The sequence below is a fragment of the Citrus sinensis genome, chromosome 2, assembly GCF_022201045.2.
Source record: "Citrus sinensis cultivar Valencia sweet orange chromosome 2, DVS_A1.0, whole genome shotgun sequence".
Taxonomy (NCBI): domain Eukaryota; kingdom Viridiplantae; phylum Streptophyta; class Magnoliopsida; order Sapindales; family Rutaceae; genus Citrus; species Citrus sinensis.
In genome coordinates this window covers 4,361,377-4,385,515 of record NC_068557.1, presented here as the reverse complement: position 1 = coordinate 4,385,515, position 24,139 = coordinate 4,361,377, and the positions used below count along the sequence as shown (strand labels likewise).

General features: G+C 32.0%; 3 protein-coding genes across 4 annotated transcripts in view; 2 read left to right on the top strand and 1 right to left on the bottom strand.

Moving 5' to 3' along the window:
* Window positions 1–20,011, top strand: part of LOC112497282 (transcription factor bHLH167-like) — a 54,442-nt gene extending 34,431 nt beyond the window's left edge. Inside the window, exons 1-4 of one of the 2 annotated variants that reach the window (XM_052431942.1) lie at window positions 16,353–16,496; window positions 17,675–17,838; window positions 18,099–18,392; window positions 19,589–20,011. In XM_052431942.1, coding sequence (XP_052287902.1) covers window positions 17,707–17,838; window positions 18,099–18,392; window positions 19,589–19,681 — 519 coding nt within the window. In that variant the 5' untranslated portion in view covers window positions 16,353–16,496; window positions 17,675–17,706 and the 3' untranslated portion in view covers window positions 19,682–20,011. Of the gene's footprint in view, window positions 1–16,352; window positions 16,497–17,674; window positions 17,839–18,098; window positions 18,393–19,588 lie in introns of those variants that run through there. The other variant, XM_052431943.1, reaches the window with a different exon arrangement.
* On the top strand, window positions 890–2,797 carry LOC107175280 (transcription factor bHLH167-like). Its single transcript, XM_052431968.1, has 3 exons — window positions 890–1,045; window positions 1,358–1,651; window positions 2,499–2,797. The coding sequence occupies exons 1-3, from the start codon at window positions 914–916 to the stop codon at window positions 2,565–2,567; spliced, it is 495 nt and encodes a 164-aa protein (XP_052287928.1). The 5' UTR covers window positions 890–913; the 3' UTR covers window positions 2,568–2,797.
* On the bottom strand, window positions 11,513–12,676 carry LOC107176047 (uncharacterized). The gene has a single exon (XM_052434844.1). It carries the CDS (start codon window positions 12,674–12,676, stop codon window positions 11,513–11,515), a length of 1,164 nt encoding a protein of 387 aa, XP_052290804.1.
* Window positions 20,012–24,139: the final 4,128 nt, after the last annotated feature.

Sequence of the window (24,139 nt, the reverse complement as noted above, 5' to 3'; positions counted from 1 at the left end):
ATTTTTTAGTTGATGGATTTAAATATGAATAAAATCAGGACATATCGAAAATAGCTTAATATTAAAAAAGAATTGCATGTCATCTATAGTTTATTTTATTAATATTTATTTTAATATTCTATTTGTATTTATATGTCTAATAGTTTTTTTTTTCTCTTAGTATTATATTTGTGTTTATAATCTTATTTAATAAGTGCGATGTGCAAACCTTCTAAAATGAATGAAATAAACCTTAACCAAACAAACTATATTATTAAAAATTTATATTGATGGTGTGGTATTTTCATTTGACCAATAGTGTTACGTCGAATTCTCACTTTCTAGCTCCAACGTTACGAATTAATTATCTTTCAAATATTTTTTAAAAAATTACTTATAACCCTTTCTATCATATAACTTTATGAGAAATTTGACAAACAATTAAGATCCATTTACATGTTGATCATTATCAGATAATTATAATCACCAGCTACATCTTAATTATAAGAAAAACAAGCACAAATTTAAATCAGCAGTTAATTTAAATCTAACTAGTTGGATAATTTACCTCTAGTAAACAAAAGCGTGTAACCATTTAACATCACATGAACCAACTAATCAAGGTCACTTTCTGGTTCCCTGACCTAGCTAATAAGCGCAGAAAAAAATCCTCTCTCTCTCTCTCTCTCTACGCCCTCTCCCCTATAAACATCCGAACTCACACTGGTTTTATATACTAGACAACATATAGTTCTTTCATGTATTGATAACTAGCTAGCATAATTTCATCTTTTTTAGGTATCAACAAATTCTTTTTTTCTTTTTGTTTTTTAAATTTATACTAAATTTTTTAATCAACAAAGCACTTGATGATAATTTTATTGTTTGATTCTTCTGTTTTAGGGCACACTTGTACGATTTGAATCCGAAAAATATGGTGGCGAAAAAGTGCTCCGCAGCTGGTTCATCATCTAGGGCTCAGCGAAACATACAAGAGAAACATCGAAGAACGCACATGAAAGATCTCATTTCCCAGCTGGCTTCTGTCATCCCTTGCAACTCCAAGGTTCTTGAATATTGGTTATATATATATATATTTTCATCTTTTTGTATATATGAAAGAAAGCAACGCTAAAACTAACTGGGATACTACTAGTTTTAATAAATTCTAGCAAGCATGTAACGGTGTTTGCCAGAGCCACCGCACGATCAAGTCTAAGTAACCTGGATTGTGTTTTTCTAAATTCTGTGAGTTAAACGTTATAAAGTTGCTAACAAGCTACTGCTCGCCCGATTCTGAATCTGATCTGATGCTAGTATTCCAAAGTCAACGAAATTATCGATGATTGTGCGTCTGACATGAAACTTATTGATGCAGCTGTCAATGCCACAGATATTGGATGAAACCACTAGTTATATAATGCATTTGCAGAAGAATAAGGAAAGTCTTGAGAGAAAGAAAGCACTCTTGAAAGGAGATGATCACCCTGAGCCAACAGTAATGAACATATCAACTTCGGGTTCTACTTTGGAGGTGAATTTGATTTGTGGGTTGAATAGAAACTTTATGTTTCATGAAATAATCAGTGTTCTTGAGGAAGAAGGAGCTGAAGTTATTGATGTCACACGATTCAATTCGGGTGATCGGGTCATCTTCTCTGTTCTGTCCAAGGTATATATACACATCTTCATGTTTCTATCCAATTTGTTTTTTTTGTTTGCTTTATGATTTTTTTTTTGGTGATAGTAAAATAAGAGAAATTAAATTGAAGAAGAATAAGAAACTAAATTGTTTTTCTACTAAAACCATCGATATCGGCTCTCCCGCATTTAATTTTCTTGCATAAAATTTCTCTACCCTTGAATACATATAATTAATAAAAATTAATTGGTTTTCAATTAATTTCCTGAAGAGTGAATAGGGACTATAATAATTTAAAATTTTGCTTTGAATCTTAATTATGTTATCCTAAAAGGATGTTAGTATATTTTTAATGTAGTGAAAGACTTAAAAAAAGAAAAATAAAGACATATATATATATATATTAATCTTTTAGCTCACAATGGAGTTTTTGCTTTTTTTTAAAAAAAAAATTATTTTAGCTCCATCCGTCGTCCAAGCCTGGCCGAAGTCAGTTTCAATTTGATTGAAAAGCTACAAAGGTTATTAATCCTGAGTGTTTGAGAAAATTCCTTCAGTTTTAACATTTGAAATTCTTCTTCTTTGCTTTTGTTGTTTTTTCCTTTAAAATAAAGTGTAAATCAAACCAATTGACCAAAACCTCTATTCAATGCTTGAGAAATGAAATTAATTACAAGATTAATAGTCCTCATGTATATAGATTGATAAGGATGGTAGAATATATGAAAAGGATGCATGGGTTTGAACACGGACGTACATATAGTCCATACATATATGATGATAATTGCATGCCATGGACTGCCTTTTCTTGGCCGGTCGTGCTGACTTTCGAAAATTAACAAAAGTTATGCACGTATGTCTTTTACTCTTTTTGCAGGCCATCAATTCAAGAATTGGTGTGGAAACAGAAAGAGTTCAAGAGCGACTGAAAGACCTGATCCTCTGATTATGATGCATTAACAATTCGTCAGACGAAATATGCATGCATGATACAACAATTTATATGTGTCTATATATAGATTTCATCCCAAAAAACTTAAATAAACGAATAGTAATGATATTAAAACACTTCTGAACCCACCTAGGCCAAACATATTTGGAAAAGAATTTGGCTTGAGTGATGTTCTGGTGGGGTTTTATGGTGAGATGTGTATTTGTTATTCCTAGACAATTAATCTCAAGATCTATAATGGATTCTATCTTTTTTCTCACTTGTATGGATTATTTATAAGTATAATAAACAAATTACATGTATCTTTCATGTGTTTGAACACGTACGTACGTATTTGCAGGCCATCAATTCGAGGATTAGTGTGGGAACTTCAAGAGTTCAGATGAAAGAACTGCTTCTCTGATGCTGATGCATATTAATAATCTGAAAAAATAATTTTCTTTAATAACCTGAAAAAATAAGTTAGGGTTTTGATATGGAGTGTACTTTTGTTGAGATGATTAGTCAACAGCAGCATATCAATGGTTGAGATTCACTTGACTAGGATTGATGAGTTGGATAGTTGAGCTGGACAAATTAGTTAGTTCGTTATTGTTGGTTTAGCTTAACCAATGTTTAATTGACAGCTGTTAAGAAGTTTGTTATTTGCTTTTAATGAATAATATAAGTTGATGAATGTGTGAGTGTAATCAAAAAATTTGAGATCAATAAAAGCTCTCTTATTCAGTTTATTTTCTTTCTCCTTTTCTGTCACTTTCCTGCTAGCCAAACACATTGTATGCTTAAGATCAGTGAATTCTAAGTTGGTATCAGAGCTCAGATGGCATTGTCAAGTTCAAATCAAACCACAACTGTTTCCTATACGTTTCCTACATCAATCAAGCTCGACAGATCAAATTATCTGATCTAGAAAATGCAAGTATTGGCACCCATTCAGGGAAATGGATTAGAAGGATACATTGATGGTTCAATCACAGCACCATACACAGATCAGAGAATTCCGAACTCTGAATTTGTGATATGGAAGCGAACTGATCAGCAGCTGCTAGGTTGGTTACTCTCTTCCATGACTGAGAGTGTTCTTGGAATCGTTCTCGGATGCAAGACTTCCTTTGAAGTTTGGAAGACTCTGGAAAAACTCTCTGGTTCACAGAACAAAACCAGAGCATTACAACTGAAGAATCAAATGATGATGACAAAGAAGAATGATTTGAGTGTTTATGACTATTTTCACAAAATGAAAGGCATAGCAGATAGTATGGCAGCAGCAGGGGCACCAATGAGTGACTATGACTTTATGATAAGTGTATTAGGAGGAATTGGTTCAGATTTCAATCCTGTAGCAGTTTTGATTACAGGAAGAGGACTAGATCTCAATTTATCATAATCACTCTCTATGTTAATGACACATGAGGGAATGTTAGAACAACAAGCATTAGCTGAAACTATGGATGCAAATATGGCTTTTGCTGCTAATTTTGTTCAGAAAGGAAACAATAATAAGAAAGGTTTTGGAACATACAACTCAAAATCTGGTTTCAATCAAGATGTATCAAGATCTGAAAATTCTGGATACATGATGTAAGGAAATTTTAGAGGCAATCAAGGTGGAAATTTTTATCGAGGAATGAGAGGTGGAAGAGGAAATAATATGCATGGAGGAAGATCTTGGAATCAAGGTGGGAGAACTCAAATGCCTGGTCATTTTTCACAGCCATATCAACCTAGATGCCAAGTGTGCTTTATCATAGGACACACAGCTGCCACCTGCAAGGATAGGTTCAACAAGGATTTTATTCCAGCAAGGTATCCACATCAAAACAATTACAATCAAGGTTTCAATCAAGGCTACAGTCAAAGAAATATGTCAGCTTATTTGGCAACATTAGAAATAGTAATGGATGATGGCTGGTATCTGGACAGTGAAGCAACTCACCACATAACCAATGATCTCAACAATCTCAGCATCAGTGAACCTTATGAAGGTAATGAAAAGCTTATAATTGGAAATGGATATGGCCTTACTATTTCTCGTATAGGAAATACTCATTTAGCAGTTGGAAATCACAAATTGTTGCTCAAAAATCTTTTATTTGTGCCACACATCACCAAAAATCTTTTAAGCATTTCTAAGCTAACTTCTGATAATTCCTTGATCATTGAATTTTGTGGAAATACTTGTTTTCTCAAGGACAAGAAGGAGAGGATAATTTTGCTAGAGGGTGTGACTATGAAGGGTTTGTATAAGCTGAAACTTGAGCCTGGAAGTAAAATTCATCAAGCCTTATTTTTTACTGTAAATAAAGAGTCATGTTCTGCTCCAATGTCCATGGTGTCACATTGTTCAGATGATTTGCAGTCTTGTTCTAGTGCAAACAATCAAGCTAAAGTTGCTCAAAACTGTTTGTTGTCTCATTCAAGTCCAGTTTCCAGCACTTCAATAAATATCTTACATAGGCAACTTGGTCATCCTAGCTCAACAGTCATGAAACATGTTCTTACTGATTGTAAACATTTGCAATTCAACAATAAAACTCAGATTCCTGATTTTTGTGATGCCTACCAATATGGAAAAGTTCATAAATTGCATTTTAAAACAACTGCAAACAAAACAGCCTCACCACTAGAGCTTATTCATACAAACTTATGGGGTCCAGCACCCATTACATCTCTCAATGGTTATAAATACTATATCAGTTTCATTGATGATTATAGTAGATATACCTGGATTTATCCTTTGAAAACCAAGTCTCAAGCTTTGTCTGTTTTTATCATTTTCTAAACTCAAGTTGAAAAACAATTTGGAACATCCATTAAGATTCTACAGTCAGTTTGGGGGGGGTGAATTCAGGTCCTTTGTACTTTATCTTCAAAAACATGAAATTTTATTCAGACATCCATGTCCTCATACACATCACCAGAATGGTAGAGTAGAGAGAAAACACAGACATCTTGTTGAGATGGGTGTAACTCTCCTTGCACAAGCCAAATTACCTCTTAGTTTCTGGTGGGAAGCATTCTCCACATCTGTTTTTCTCATCAATCGATTACCAACTTCAGTTCTGTCATCCCATCAGTCTCCTGATGAATTTCTTCACAAACACAAGCCTGACTATGCTTTTTCTGAAATGTTTTGGTTGTTCATGTTTTCCATATTTGAGGTTCTATAACAAACACAAATTCAATTATCATACCACAATGTGTTTGTTTATTTGTTATAGTCCAGATCACAAAGGTTATAAGTGCCTAAGCTCCAAAGGTGTTGTCTATGTTGCTAGGCATGTTGTGTTTAATGAGTCTGAGTTTCCTTTCTCTACTGATCCTTTATTCTCAAAACAGAATTCTTCCTCTGTTTCTGAATATAAACATCCTATGTTTAAAGTATCTTCAGTGTCAGTTCCACTTCATGATCCTTCAGGCTCAAGTGACACCATTATACAACAGCTTCATATGCCAGTAGCTTCAGCTTCTTCCTCTTCATCTAGTTCTCAGCCATTTCATAATTCATCACCTAATCAAGATCTACAGACACTTCATGCAAATCATAATCCATCACCAAATCAAACTATACAGTTACCTCATCCACATCATAATCCATCACATCATCAAGCTCTACAGCCCACTCATCAAATGCTCACAAGAGTAAAAGCATGAGTGTTTAAGCCAAAGTTTCTTGCATATTCTTCTGTTCTTGGAGAACCAGAACCTGCTACAGTCTCTCAAGCTCTCTCAGATTCCAAATGGAAGGCAGCCATGCAGGCTGAGTATGATGCACTTATGGAAAATAAAACTTGGATTCTTGTACCAGCCTCTCAAGCTACTAAAATTGTTGGTTGTAAATGGGTTTTTCGCATTAAGTACAATGCAGATGGTTCTGTTTCTAAGTATAAAGCACGGTTGGTAGCAAAAGGGTTTTATCAAACCCCTGATATTGATTACTTTGAGACCTTCAGTCCTGTGGTCAAACAATCAACTGTCAGAATTATACTTAGTCTTGCTGTGATGAAGGGCTGGAAAATAAGACAAATCGACATCAACAATGCTTTCCTTAATGGAGAGCTCAATGAAGATGTCTACATGTTTCAGCCTGAGGGTTTTGTTCAGTCTCCATCTAGTCATGTTTGTAAGTTGCATAAGGCTCTTTATGGTTTGAAACAGGCTCCTAGAGCTTGGTTTGATAGGCTAAGGAAAACACTGTTGCAGTGAGAGTTTCAGAACTCCAAAGCAGACTCATCTTTGTTCATCAAACATGAATCTGGAGGTATTGTGGTTGTGTTAGTATATGTGGATGATATATTAATTACTGGAGATAAAAATACAATAATTGAAACATTCATCGGATATCTTGGGGACACTTTTGCTTTAAAAGACCTTGGTGAGTTCAGCTACTTTCTTGGTATTGAGGTTACACATGCTGCAAAGGGTAGTTTACATCTTTCACAAGCTAAATATGTGAGAGATTTGCTTACAAGAACTGACATGAAAAATTACAGAGAAAGTGATACTCCAATGAGTACAGGACAGAAACTAAGAAGAGCAGGAAATGATGATAACTTGGTTGTCAATGTTACTGAATATAGAAGCATAATAGGTGCTTTGCAGTACTTGGTGCTTACAAGACCAAAACTTGCCTTTTCAGTGAATAAGTTAAGTCAATTTCTTGCTGCACCAACTGAGAAACACTGGATTGCTTGTAAGAAAATTCTAAGATACTTGAAGGCAACTGAAGATTATGGATTATTGTTTAAAGCAGGTGATGAAATGAGGTTAACAACATATACAGATGCAGATTGGGCGTGTGATGTTGATGACAGAAAGTCAGTTGGAGCATATTGTGTATATCTTGGGCAGAATCTTATTTCATGGTCTTCCAAGAAGCAGCAAACTGTAGCAAGGTCTAGCACAGAATCAGAATACAGAGCATTGTCAATAGTTTGTGCAGAAATTGTTTAGATTCAAGCCTTACTTGGGGAACTTAAATTGAAGTGCAGCCAAATACCAATCATCTGGTGTGATAACAATGGAGCAGCAGCATTAGCAACAAATCCAGTATATCATGCTAGAACCAAGCACATAGAATTGGATGTGCATTTCATAAGGGAAAAGGTAACAAGCAAGCAAGTGGAAATCAAGTATGTACCAAGTGAGTGGAACATTGCAGATGTGCTAACAAAGCCTATGGCTTACTCATTTTTCAATTACTATAGAGACAAGCTTAATGTTGTTCCACGATCGTTAAGCTTGAGAAGGGGTGTTGAGATGATTAGTCAACAACAGCAGATCAATGGTTGAGATTCACTTGACTAAGATTGATGAGCTGGATAGCTGAGCTGGACAAATTAGTTAGTTCGTTATTGTTGGTTTAGCTTAACCAATGTTTAATTGACAACTGTTAAGAAGTTTGTTATTTGCTGTTAATGAATAATATAAGTTGATGAATGTGTGAGTGTAATAAAAAAATTTGAGATCAATAAAAGCTCTCTTATTCAGTTTATTTTCTTTCTCCTTTTCTGTCACTTTCCTGCTAGCCAAACACATTGTATGCTTAAGATCAGTGAATTCTAAGTACTTTGAAGAATACTCCAATGATCAAGTCAGGGTGTTTTGAGATTAATCTAAAGAGAAAAGTTTAAGTATAAAGGTATTTGCAAGTTCTATATCTGGAAAGTAAAATTGTTTCTCTTACCATTCTCTTGAATTTGTTGAGAAATGACCAAAAGATCTTTTAATCTCTCCTCAAGCCCTATTTTATAGGAAAAGGCTTGATTTTTTTGCAGGATATCTAATCTCATCCATACATTCACCGACTGAATTTAGATTGTCCATTTTGTAATTGATTTTTGTTTTGTCACTACCGTCACATGATTCTGTTAATGATCACTTGTAGATGAATTCTTTTGTTATGAACTGGCGGTTTTAGGTTTATATATATATATATATATCAGCGTTCTCGAGGAAGAAGCAGCTGAAGTTTTATAAACGTCACATAATTCAATTCGGGTGATCGGATCATCTTCTCTGTTCCGTCCAAGGTGTGTGTGTGTGTGTGTGTATTCATGTTTCTGTCTAATTTGTTTTAGCTTTATTTCTCTTTTGAGAGTAAAATTAAAGTAATTAAATTGAAGAAATAGGGTATAAAATCGCCTCATTCCCTTCTCGAATGGGGAAAATCTGCAAGGGTTTCCATCTTTATGGGGATTTCTGCCATCCCTATGAGTAAGACGTTTTTGTCCGGTTATTGACACTATAGTCCCTGATTTTTGTTACAAATTAAAAAAGAAAAAAGTTTTAACACATAAATCCATAATAATTTAAATTTTCTACAATTAAGTTTGGTATCTAGGTAATTTGACCGTTAAAATGACTTATTCTTATATTTAGCTTAATTTATTCAAATTAATACACTTTTCCTATTTATTTAGTGTATGGTAAAACAAACCATATTTTATAATAAATGTCAATATGAATTTAATTTCATATTCTTAACTTATATATATTGTTTCATAATAATTATTTAGTATACAGTCAATAATTTGAATATGTATTAAGAATATATTAATTTTCAATAATATTAAATACTATGTTAGTATTTCAATAAGGTATCAAAAGTGAGGCGAATACATATATATGTATATGTATGTGCCTATATATAGGTAATCTTTTAGTGTTTCATTCCTTTGCTTGAAACTTTCTATTATATTATTATTTTGGCTTGTTAGTCAAAGATAAAAAATCTATTTGCAGGTGACAACAGGATGGTACACGAAGATGGAGAAAGATGGAGAAAGAATCTGGACTCCTTGGTTCATTAAATTTATGCATTCTCGTTGCTATTTCAATTTCTATAATTTAGGAATAAAATTAGGAGCCTTCATCTAGAGGAAGAGCCACCCATGAGAAGTCCAAAATTGATTTTGCATCAAAGAGATGTGTATGAAGATGTTTTCTTACTGTAACACGATGTATTTCTTTCCCTTACTCCGTTGTAGCCAGATTTGTACAAGCTGATATAGCACCCGTAAAAGATACAACATCATGCTTCATACCCAAGAGCCGCATTTCAGAGAACAAACTCAGATTCTGAACAATCACTAGTTTGAGAATGGCCTGCTATTAAGTATATTGTGAGATACTTCATCCCTAAGGGACATGTTAAAAACGTTTTGAGCTAGGTTTATACAACCATATTTTCGATACATATCATACATAATTTAATCCTTTGCGAATAATCCTTGCATGGGTTTAGGTATTATGAGTGATCAGACCATGCATTTATTGTAAACGCTACAATACAAAGGATTGTTTATATATAGTCCTTTGTGCGAGTGTGTGTGTATAAATGCACACATGAAAAATAAATGCGTGGTCGTTTGTGTGTATTTATAAGTATACACATTTAGTAATCAAAGTTGGTTGGTGTGAGTGGTTCGGCACTCTCATTCCTTAAGAGATGTCAGAGGTTCAAGCCCTGCTCTCGTATGGAGTCACCACTTTGGCTAGCACTTTACCCCTTCCAGGCCGACCCGGTGCGAGCGGAGATTAGTCTAGATTGTGGTAGGGGCTTAAAGGTACCTCCTACAGTTGGGGTCCACTCAGGACCACCTCGTGGTTCAGACAAAAAATAAAAAATAAATATACACATTTAGTTTTCATTTAAAAGCTAGAATACAAGAAGCTGTGACAAGTTTGAATTTGCTGCCGCTGTATTTTTATTTATCTTATTTGACTTGGTACAAAGACCTTTGGGAACCTTTAGTGTCATTTTGGGGTTGATAAAATAAGCAACATTTAATATTAAAGTAGTTAGATTTTTGATAAATTATTTTGTGAGATTGCTACAAATTTTTTATATAATTTTTAAAAATACGTGGACTAAATAGATAATTAACTTAAATTATAAAGACTAAAAGAATATTTATCTTATTTTTTAAAACTCATCAAAATAATGTTGTTATAAAAAAAAAGTGCGGCTAATTGTATCCAAAAAAATAAACTCACCACAAGTATAGAAATATCCAAAAAAAAGGCGGATATTCCGGATATCCGGATCTGCATAACAATAATTTTAAATTTAATAATTTACATGATAATATTAAATAAAATTCAATTATAATTTAACAATCAACAATTTAACATCAATTTAACATATAAAAAAAATACAACAACACCAAAAATTCACAAACAATAATTTCTCAATATAAATCAAACATTAAAAAAACCTAAGTTAAACCGATTTATTATAATATTCTCTAATTATTATTATTATTATTATTATTATTAGTTTTTTTAACTTATTTTCATAGTTAGTGAAGATTATAGAGTTAATTATTCTTATACATTTAAATAAATAATTTAATTTATATATTCTTCAATTAAAATTTAATTAAATAAATAATTTAATTATAAAATAATGCGGATCCGGATATTCAATTATCCGGTTATCCGAATTCGAACACGGATCTTGACTTTTAAGATCCAAATCCGGATCTTTCGGATCTTTGCGGATCCGAATTTTATTGCCAACCCTAACTTGAATCCACACCCTTAGTTACATGGGGTTATCACTGGATAATAAGGCTAATGGTGGCATGCTTGACTGGCATTAGATCATTAGAACAAGGATGGATATCTACGGTGCGTTCGGTAACATTTTCGGTTGGGAGTTTTTTGCTTTTCGAAAATGACCGAAAATGAAAAACACAAAACACATTTGGTTAAGTCATTTTCCAAATAAAATTGAAGAACAAAATATTTTTGTTTTTAAACTTTTGCAAAGAAAACTCAAGAATGTCAAATTTGGCGTTCTTGACTATTTGGAGAATGATTAAGAAAGTACAAGGCAAAATTTTTGTGCTGGCCCACCACTATTATTGTTTCAATTATTACTTTATTAATTCTTTAATTATTACTTCCACCTTATCCCTTCAATTTTACTTCTTCTAAGCATTAACACTCTCCGCGATGTTGGTGGTAAGAATGATGTACCTCCTACCTTCAAACTGAGACCTTGCCCAATTACACGTACCGACATTATTTTCTAGGTAATCAGCCGCACCCGAGTGGATCATCCACAACCCCTCAAGTTGTCTCTTAAATTCCTCATGGCCATATGCTTTTGCTGCATTAATAAAGGCAGGCTCAAATTCATCCCAAAGAGCTTTGGACATTCTAAATTGTGACTTAATGTTACCTTTGATGTGGTAAAAACAAACGCCATGAGTTGCATTGTGAAATACTTTAAGAACGGCTCTCCTTATGGCAGTGCATCGATCAGAGATAATTACTAACTCATGTCTATCACCAATAACTCCGTGTAACTTCATCATAAACCATTCCCAAGCATCATTGTTTTCTGAATCCATGATCCCAATGGCTAACGGATACAATTGATTGTTACCATCAAGACATGTTGCCACGAACATGCTTCCACGATATAGTCCCTTCAGATGAGTACCATCTACAGCAATGACAGGCCGAATGTACTGCATAAACCCCTTGATGGAAGATCCGAGTGCTACAAAATAGTATAAGAAATTACCATCTCCATCCTGCTCGAGGTGAGTGACTGTACCCTCATTCGCTGTAGTTAGTACGTGAGAGTATTTAGGGAGCAAGTTGTATGACTCTGCAGGGTTGCCGCGAATTATTTCAAGACTAACTTCTCTCGCCCTATATGCTTGCTGGTATGTTAACTGAACACCGTATTCATGTTGCATATCTGCTCTTATGTCATTGGGAGTATAAATCCTCTTATCTTGAATATATTTTTCTGCGATAATATGACCGACAACCCGGCTCTTTACTTGATGACGTCCATCAACCAATACCTCATTATGACAAGTGTGTACATTATCAATTCTCTTCACCACCCAAGGAACATTTTGCTCGTTCGAACTTCTAGTTGCTCGAATACGCCATTTACATGATTCTGAACAACAGTGAGCCTCGAAACGTGTCGTAGTAGACCGTGCAATCTTGAAATCAAACTTATCTCTAAAGGCCACCTTGCGTAGTTGTAATATAAGCTCATTCTTCTCAGCAAATAGCTTACCCACGCTGATATCATCTGAGTCACAACTGCTAACAAAGCTTGGAGCAACCATGTTCGAAGGCAAAGTTGGAGCAAGACTTGTAAGGGGGTCAATTCTCCTTCTCGATCAAACCATAGAAGGAATAGGTCTATTACCTCTGTTATTCACAGGAGTATTGTCTTCATACTCATCCTCATGCTGAAACGACGGAACATTCGAAGGACCGGCTACTCCATCATCACCATCATTATTGAAACGAGTGCCCCGCCTCGTATTATTAGAAGGTTTTGCACAAACATTATCCCCCTCTGTCTCATTATGAAAATCATCATTGTCCCGAAAATCATTGTTGTGATACGGAGAATATCGTTGCTCCAACGACGTTGTTATTGGAAATACCGTTGCTCCAACATCCTGTAACGTAACGCCATTATCATCAATGTTGTCATAATTGTCGTGGATTGGAGAGTAATATTGCTGTAGCGATATTGTCCTTGGCAACACCTCTTCATCATTATCGGGGCCAGACATATTTGCTCTAAACGAAGTTTCTGTATCGACATGTGGCTCAATACCTTCGCTCGGAACTCGAGGTGATGTGGTCACGAATATAGGAATGCATCCAAAATTAGCTACGTCAGATGTCATATGCAACACAACCCTCACCATTTCATCATCACATATATCCATGGGCATTGCACATATACGATATAATGTGTTACTAGACCTCAAAGTTGTCTTCATTGTAATACTATAGTCATTAGGGTTTATTTGTAACACCTCGTATACTCTTGCCAATAACTGATCAAACAGATAATTTTTTTCAACCAAAAAAGCTCGATTTTTACCATTCACGTACTCCATACGGCCATTCTCTAATATCTCCCACCAACCATCGTAACACAATTCAAGTACAACTGAATCCATTAAGCCTGAAATTATAAAAAAAAATTTATTTGACTCCTATTAAAATAATACAGTTTTAATGAATCTCCAGGGTGGGTGCGACAGGCAACCTGTCGCCCGAAGCTTGGTGCGACAGGGTGCCTGTCGCAAGATTCAAATTCACCCGACTCAGTTCAGTAAGTTCAGAAAATAATTCATACCACTAAGTGATGTCGATTTGTGTTTGATCCGGATAGATTATGATCGGATATCACTTTTACCGTTGTCTTTTGCGGTCGCCGTTGGCTGATGATTCAAGAGTGAAAAGCTGCTTTTGGTTTGGCGATATGGGAGAAACAATGTTGGTTTTGTTCTGTAAAGAAGGGTAATTTGGGAAGAAAGGCTTGTGTTTAGCTAATGTTGATAGAAAAAAGCTGAGAGGGTTAATTGCGAAAATAATAAAATATTAATGGTTATTTTCGTAAATTTCCCCATCTTTTCTTATTCACTGTAAAATATAACATGATCCAGAACCTTTTTTTTTGTTGGAATTTTATAATTTTGTTTATTGTACTCTTTTGTTCTTTATATTTTAGGTTGTAAAATATAATTAGCACAAATAAACTACTTAAATGTCTATAATGAATATAATTGCAGTACAAATTTTTATTTTGGTATATGCTAATTAATTCTACATTTATTATTTTTATTTTTCATTTTATTTTAATTTATTAAACTTAATAAATTATGAGAGGGCTTTCTGAAAATTATTATTGCTATATGGAATTTGATCTCACTTTGATTAAAATTATAATAACAAAAAAAAGTAAATAAATAAATTGAAGAAAATTTATTTTATAAAAAAATTTATATTTTCAGACAAATAAGCAAACGTGTTCTATTTTTCATCCCACTACTTTTCTAAACTCACCTCACTTCTAGGAAATAACTATAACCGGTTCTATTTTTCATCTTAAAAAAATACAAGTCAACAAAAATTTGATGGACAGTTAATTTTAATTAAAAATCTTCCTTATAATTTTTTTTAACTTGGACTATCTTTGACCATTAAGGTTACTTAAGATAATTTTCATTTAATTATTTTAAATATTGTAACATAAACAACCAAATTATCCAAGAACATGTACTCTTATATCTAATAATTTAGGTATTTATTTTTGTTATCTATAATATAATATGTTTAAATAAAACTAATAATTTTCAATATCTTTGCTTATAAATTTGATAGCCCATATTTAACCTGAGCTTTCTTTAAAATATATAAAATAAGAATAAATGTTAAAAAATTATCTAGACATAACTATAAAAACGCGCAATAAATTTTTTTTCCTAACAAGCTATATATAATGTAGGTCCAAAAAGAAACAACCGATATTACTAAATATAATAGGCAGCGATATTGGGACCGAAATTGGAGATAAGTGCATATTTCACGTGTAAACGAAATTGAGACTACGATGGTTTTGCTACCCGGTCTACCATTTCGGCGAGCAAAAGTTGTCTCCTTATCATGTTTCATACTTTGTTATGGTATACAGGAACATGAAGGACGTGTTTGCCAAATGCAACTGAAGATATTTACTACTTTAATACGGGTATAATGGTATCAGTTGACCCGCCGCAATTATAACACTTGAAAATCGGCAAAAACAAATCAAAATCAATTAAGGCATTTCTCTTATTATTCTTATCCTCTCATAAAATTGGTACAAAAGCATAACCTTGCAATTTTTTTTAATTAATTAATTTGGCAATGAGTGGTCCTTTTCATTTTACCCAAAAAAACAAAAAAATAATTAATTCGTTTGACTCAATTTTACATGGGTATTACGTAAATTGATAAAATTTGAAAATAATACAAGTGTTTAGTTTGACCTTATTAATTTATTCTTTTGCCAATTTGAGTCAAAGAAACAAATAGCACGCGTATCAAAATTCAAAAGAAAAATAATTTTTGTTATACAATCAAATGCATGCATTTTTTACTCTCACTTATACGATATATCGCACAACAACAATAATAAAATAAAATCTATTTTAATATTAGATTTATCTATTTCACAGGTTAATGATTTTAAAATAATTGTATCTAAAATTTAAAATAATTCAAAAAATCTATGTTAAATGTTCTATTCGTAATGTCATAATATATTATGTCTTTATTCGCATAAATTTCAAATTAAAATTTTGAATTGATGGATTAACTGTTGATATCAATAATAGTTCAATATTAAAAAAAATTGCATGTCATATATGTTTTATTTTATTAATATTTATTTTAATATTTTATTTGTATTTATATGTTATTTAATTTATTTTTTCCTGTTAGTATTACATTTGTGTTCATTATTAAAGAGGATTTCTTATTTAATAAGTGCTTTATGCAAACCTTCTTAAATGAAATAAACCCTGTCCAAAATAACTATATTATTAAAAAAAAAATTGTAGATCTTGTGTTATTTTCATTTGACTAATAGGATTACGCCAAATCCTCAAATTGTGACTCAAACATTACTAACTAATTATCCTTCAAATATTTTCTAAAAAATTACTTATAACTGTCCCCTACATATCATATAGCTTTGTTTCCAACTTTATGAGAAATCTTACAAACAATTAGGATTCATTAACATATTGATCATTATCCGATGATTATAATCACCAATATTCACATCTTATTGGAAAAAAAACAAAAGCACAAAATTATATCGAACACTGAATTTAAATCTAGCTAGTTGGATAATTCACTGTTAGTAAACAAAAGCTTAATTATCACGGTCATAAACGAACTAATCAAGGGTCACATCTGCTAGGTTTTCTTGAATGCATGTTTCCTGGCGTCGCTAATAAGAACAGGAAAAAATCATCTCTCCCTCTACACCCCGCTTCCCCATAAATATCCAAACACACACTGCTTTTATATTCCACAAAACATATAATTCTTTCATGTATTGATGGCTAGCTAGCATAACTTCATCCTTTTAAGGTATCAATAAATTCCTTTTGCTTTTTGTTTTTTAAATCCCTTTATGATGATTGTATTATTTGATTCTTACGTTTTAGGGCATTGCTTGTACGATTTGAATACGAAAATTATGGCGAAGAAAATAGCTCCGCAGCTGGTTCATCGTTTAGGGCTCAGCGAAATATAAAGGAGCAACATCGAAGAATGCACATGAAAGATCTCATTTCCCAGCTCGCTTCTCTCATTCCCTCCAACTCCAAGGTATATTAATTTTGGTCAGATTTTTTTTTTCATTTCTTTGTATTTATAAAAGAAAGCAATACTAAAAACTAACTAGCATAATACTAGTTTTAATAAATTCTAGCAACTATATATATATAAGTTTTAGGGTTTAGGATTTACATCGATGTCGTGGATCTAACAAAAACTGCTAAGTTTCTGTTCAACCCTCAAACTAGCAACTATATATAGAAGGTTTGTGTGTCTAACTTGAAACTTATTGATGCAGTTGTCTATGCCAAAGATATTGGATGAAATTAGTGCCCGTTTAGTCCCTATATTTTTAAAAATACCTCAAACCATCCCCACCATTAAATTATTGACACTTTTGCCATTATCTTTTGTTCCTTTTAACTTATTTTTATAATATTGCCCTATTATAATAATTTTTTAGACATTATTAAAAAGAAAAAAAATAACCCTATTATAATAATTTTTTTAGACATTATTAAAAAGAAAAAAATAAATTACCAGTTTAACACCAAAAAATAAAATAAAATAAAAAATATATATTAATTTTTGTGGAACACACTCTTGAGTTAAAATATTAATTTTTCTAAAAAAATTGATGATGTAATTTTTTACGATATTAATTTTTTAGACATACGTGAGCTTCCACAAAAATTAATATATACCTTTTTTGTTTTTATTTTATTTTTGAGTTTAATTTGATAATTTAATTTTTTATTAATATCCAAAAAAGAAACATTATTGTAAAAATGTAATATTGTAAAAATAAGTTAAAAATAATAAAAAATAATGGCATAAGTGTCAATATTTAGTAGCAGGGACGTTTTGAGGTGTTATTAAAAATACAGGGACTAAATAGACATTAACCTCATAATATAGGGACTAAACAAGCTTTTACCCTTTTTTAAATCCCTTTATGATGATTGTATTATTTGATTCTTGCGTTTTAGGGCATTGCTTGTACGATTTGAATACGAAAATTATGGCGGAAGAAAATAGCTCTGCAGCTGGTTCATCGTCTAGGGCTCAGCGAAATATAAAGGAGCAACATCGAAGAATGCACATGAAAGATCTCATTTCCCAGCTCGCTTCTCTCATTCCCTCCAACTCCAAGGTATATTAATTTTGGTCAGATTTTTTTTTTTCATTTCTTTGTATTTATAAAAGCAAGCAATTAATACTAAGAACTAACTAGCATAATACTAGTTTTAATAAATTCTATCAACTATATATATATATATATATAAGTTTTAGGGTTTAGGATTTACATCGATGTTGTGGATCTAACAAAAACCGTTAAGTTTCTGTTCAACCCTCAAACTAGCAACTATATATATAAGGTTTGTGTGTCTAACTTGAAACTTATTGATGCAGTTGTCTATGCCTGAGATATTGGATGAAGCCACAAGTTATATAACGCATTTGCAGAAGAATAAAGAAAGTCTTGAGAGGAGGAGAGCACTATTGAAGGAAGAGGATCACTCTGAGCCAACAGTAATGAACATAACAACTTCGGGTTCTACTTTGGAGGTGAATTTGATTTGTGGGTCGAATAGAAACTTTATGTTTCATGAAATTATCAGCGTTCTCGAGGAAGGAGCAGCTGAAATTATAAACGTCACACAATTCAATTCGGGTGATCGGGTCATTTTCTCTGTTCTGTCCAAGGTGTGTGTGTCTTCATGTTTCTGTCTAATTTGTGTTTTCGCTTTATGATTTTTTTTTTTTTTGGTGACAGTAAAATAAGAGAAATTAAATTGAAGAAGAATATGAAACCAAATTGCTTTTCTACTAAAACCATCGATATCAGCTCTGTCGCATTTAATTATCTTGCATAAAATTTCTCTACACTTGAATATATATGATTAATAAAAATTAATTTGTTTTCAATTAGTTTGTTGAAGAGTGAATAGGGAGCATAATAATTTAAAACTTTGCTTTGAATCTTAATTATGTTATCCTATGAGGATGTTAGTATCTTTTTAATGCACTGAAAGACTTAAAAAAATAAATAAATAAAGACTTAATATATATATTTTTATTCTTTTAGCTCACATTGGAGTTTTTGCTTTTTTTTAAATTTATTCTAGCTCCATCCCTGTCCAAGCCCGGCCCAAGTTAGTACTCAGTTGACTGAAAAGCTAAAAAGGTTTTAATTCCTAATTTTTGAGTAAATAACTTTGTTCAAATAACTTCAACAAGATGTTAATGAAGTAGAGTTGGCTAAAAAGTCCGAGCCAGTCCAAGCTCGCGGGCCTGGATATAGGCCCAAAAAAATGTAAAGTGCATAGATTAGGTTTGAATAGGGGCCTAGAATTTTAATTTATAAATAAAAATAAATTAAATTTAAATAAAAAACTTAAAATGCTAAAATAATATTTTTCTATATTAATATTTGTGATTTATTATATTTTTTATTAATGTTTGATGTATTAAACTATTATTCTATTATGTATTGGATAATTATCTTTAATTTAAATATTTTTTATTTTATAAAAAAAATCATTTTATAAAAAACACACTCATGGGATCACCTATGAAGTGAAGGGATATAGTCAAAATCAGGGTTATATTCTTCTGGGATCCCACCAATCGAATTAAAAATATCGGTTCGGTTCGATGAAAACCGAACCAAATGCCCACCCCTAGTTTCTCTCTTGATGCATGTGTCAGCAAAATATAATGCAAATATTTTAGAAATTCTTTTGACCTTAAAGATCCCCCGAAAATTTTGATGGCGTCGGTGATGCCTCTGTTATTGGGCCTTTTGATTGTACTTAATTTTATATGTAAGCTAATTCAGAATGCTATGGAAAGAAAACAATAGCTGATCAATTGTGTCCTCATTTGGTGTATTTTTGTAGGACCTAAGGTGCTATAAAACAGCACCAGCAACCTTAGATCCTGCCCAAGATCACAAACCAAGATGCTTCAAGATTGATAACTGCAGAATCTAACTAAGTTGAATCAACAAAATTGGTGCTGATTAACCAAACACAGTTCAGAAAACAGAAGAATTAGAAAGAACAAGGAACAAGAGAGATTTAACGAGGTTCGGCTATATTTCTCTAGCTTACATCCACGGGAGGGCAAATATGATCAGCTTTTATTTGATGCCTAACTTAAGGCTAAACGGCAAGTTTATATGTCGTTCTGAAGAGTGTTATATATACTCATCAAAACGCACGAATTAATGTCGTTTGGCTTTAGTGAATCCAGCTTCTGAACACAAGGTCTTCTGTCGTTTTGATTTTCTGGATTTGCTTCACACACAACAATTTTCCTACTATCTTTTGTGAGCTGATCAATTATCCTAGTTTAGTGGTCTTTTATATATATATATGTATGGTTACTTGGGAAAACAATAAATCAATTCTTTTTCTATAGCATGTTTTCGTTACTCTGATATTACACCATTGAGGAAAATCTCTTTATTTTCAGAGTTGTCGAGAAATTGGATATTGATTATCCACACATCAGCCAATACCCCAGGAGTGACTGCGGGGTCTCTCGAATGCCATTACCCAAACTGCACAGATATATTTCTCAGACAATTAAATTAGACCCTCAGAATCAGCTTACTCTTCTAACAAAATTGTTTCGGGGGTGGGATTTTGCATCACACAGCCCCCGGAGTGAAGGTCTTCATTCTCTCATTAACTTTTTGTACCCAACTGCAGCCAGGATTCTTCTTTGCCTCCTGATTTGATCGATGCCCTAACCCTGCCAGCCTCATCCCATCTCCCTGCGTCTGCATACGTGTTTGAAAGAAGAATATAATATCCACTGTGTTGGGCCTTCAGTATAAACAGAAGCTCAGCTGCCTAAGCCCCCAACTCTACTCTACGTTACGATAGATTCGACATGCCCATATCGAGCATAAATAGGTAACCAGATATTAGTATCTGGTTCAACAGGCAGGTTTTTGATGAACTACGCTGCATGCATCCTCCGTAAGGCCAGCTCGGCCAAAGAGATCAACCATACAAGCATAGTGCATTTCTGTTTTCTGTTGGCTTAACATTGTGAGTTTGCATTTCATTAGAGTACTTCTTCTTCCCCTCTTCTCCAGTAATAGTCCTCCCTGTACGTCTACAAGCTGTTAGCAATGCAACCTCCTGTTTGGCTGCAGCAAGCACTTGCTGCATTAATTAGTGTTTTTTTTTTATAATTAATTTAAACTATAATAATAAAATAAATTTAAAATTTTAATTTAATATACCATTATGTAATATTAACTTTTTATTTTCTTTTATTTTTACATTGCAATTATTTATATATGTTAATAAATTTATAATTTATTATGTAATAATATTATATTATATTTTTATTTTTATTATATTAAAATATAACTGAATAATGGATTATTTAATTATATAACAGTACTTAATGTATAAACATTTATTATTATTTAATAATTTAAAATAAGTAATAATAAATACATAAATATTGCTAAATTTGAATGATAGTAATTTAGAATTAATAGTAATATAAATAATGATATAAAATATTATTGCATCCACCATAATTCAAGTTACACCAAATATGATATTGTATTACAATTTAATATACTATAATACAATATAATTCATTAGGTCGAACGCACCATAAGGATATTATTATAAAAGATAAGAAAAATAAAAATAAGAGTGTCACATATTGCATAACAAAGATGTCTTGGGATATTTTTCTAACGCATAGGGGTAAATGGATGGCTAATCTGAAAATTGAAACACAGACAAATTAATTATCAAAAGGCAAGGAACCCTTATCAATGACCTTATGCTAAATGACAAATTTAAGGAAAGGATAGTCTGCGTAGATGCGTCCTTTCCGTTATGCTAAATGACAAGAAAAATGAGAGTGAATTGTGTTTGTCACAAAGTCACGCGTCAATGGGCCGGAGAAAACAGTCTGCGTTTACATGCGTGTCCAGGAGAAAACCGACACGCCGCACGTGCAACATTTTTGAGTTTTTTTTGTTTTTTTTTTTTTATGAGAACATTTTTGAGTTAAGAGTGCAACATTCTTGACATTTAGCATTTTACTTAAGGTGAAAGCAAACGCGCATTAGTCAATGTCAAAACCCAGTAATCACGGCCAGACCGACTTTCATGTGCACATCGACAAAAAAAGTTCAAACATTAGCACGTGTTTATAGATTATAATCAACGTTGACGGTCAATTAGCTGCACCTTTGTTTCTGTTTTTGGTTTTTTTTTTTTTAACAGCAACAATATTTTGATGGGTTTTGAAATAAGATAAGTGCTCTTTCAATCGTTATAGTTTAAGCTAATCATCGATTTAATCCATGCATTCTTAAAAATTAATTTTTTTTAATTTATATCATTAAGAATATTAATAATAATTATTAATTTATTTATTAAAACTAATAAAGGTTATTTTAACAATATATTTTTTTATTAACTTTGTAATTAAAAAATTCAAAACAATTCACTCTTGATCGAAGACAAAGTAAACACATAAATAAAATTATGATTTTTATTCCATACTCTCATTCCAGTGTAAATAACACAACATACTTTCATTTTGTACTTTCATTCTCACTCCACACTTTCAGTCCCAAAATATCTATTCCTCAGGATTCTCACTCCAATTTGAGAAGTAAAAAGTTCCTAAATTTAGTGAAAAAAACCGGTTTAATTATAAATAAAGTAAAACAAGTCAGCTTGATTGTCAACATAAAAGTTCAAGAGTCAATCTTAACCACACATTTCACTTGGAGATATTAGGAGAGAAAGAATCCTAAGAGAGAATTGTTGTCTTCTTTGGAGTACATGTTGTAGAACTTTTTTAAATAGTTAAATTATCTAAAATGCCCTGAAATTTTTTATTTTATTTTATAATTTTATTTCATTTATTACATAACATAAATTAAAAAAATTATCTATTAAAGTAATTTTATAAATTTTAATAAAAGCTCTCACGCATTGACAGCCAAATGACTCAAATGTTTTTAAAAAATATTCTGCTTATAAAAGCTGTAAAAGTAAAAACTCTATTTGAAAATTTTACTAACTGGAGTCTATTCCTTTTTCATTTTAAGGTAAATAAAACAAATTCAAAAGAAAAAGAAAAATAATTATTCTTATACAATCACTTATGCGATCACACAACAACAACAATAACAATAATCTACTTTAATAGTAAAGACACATATTTCACAAATTAATAATATAAGAATAATTATATGCAAAATTCAAAATAAGCCACAAGATCTATATTATATAATTTATTTGTAATATTTTTATGCCTCAGAAAATTTGCTATCAATGATTAGGATTGATTTGTGTTTTTCTTTTTCCACATTTTCTCTTGCTTAATAAAATATCCTTTTTGTATATAACTACTCGTATATGTTATCACTCAAAATCAAGAACTTATACCACTATTAGTTAAGAGCAGGTTTTTCAGTTGCAGAAAATGTCAAAGGTACGCAAAAAATAAAAATAAAAACCTTTTTCGAATTATATCCAAATCTTCCTCATAATAGTTCTTCCACCCATACGAAGATGAAGATGTAGATATCACAATTTTTAAAAAAAATTGTAAATTATGTGTCAATTTATTGGTTTTATTCAAACACAAATAATGTTTGAGATTTCAATTATTTGTCAATTTATTGGTTTTATTCAAATGCGAATAAGTTAGGACTCAAGTGTTGAATTCAGAAAAGGAAGTAGAAGAAACAAGTGGATGGGAAGTTGACAAAAATTTCAATATTTGAATCGTGAGATCCATTGATTCTGCCCCTTTTGATACGAATACAATGATAAAGCTGATTAAATCCTCGGGCGCCTGACATCGGACCTACCTGTATATGTTTGTCAATCTATCAGTCTCTTAATAAAACCAATCAAATTCATTGCATATAAATAGTCGCCATTATTGCCCAGGAGATGAGAACCCAAAGAAATAGTTTCCCCCAAACATTAAATCGTGAAATATCACAATTTTTTTAAAAAAAATTACTTGTGGTGTGGACTTAGGGATGGTAAATATCCAGTTGGATATGGATATTGTCCACCCATGTCTAAATCCATGATTATCCATGATGGATTTGTCCATATCCATATCCAATATTTAATATTGGATATGGATTTTATCCACATAAATATGGATATCCATGGATGTCCATAGATATTAAATTTGTATTTCTAAATTTTAGAAAATAATATAACATAATAATAAAGTAAAAATTAATCAATGATTTATTACATTAAAAAATCTTTTTTATTTTCTATTTCCTAAAATCATTAATTTTAAAAGTTAATTAAAATTATTTTAGAAAATTTAAAAAAAAATTACAATTCAGTCCGTCGCCGGCACCGCCGTCTCTCCCGGCGCCGCCACCATAACGTCACTATTAGTCGACACATCCCACACCCACAGAT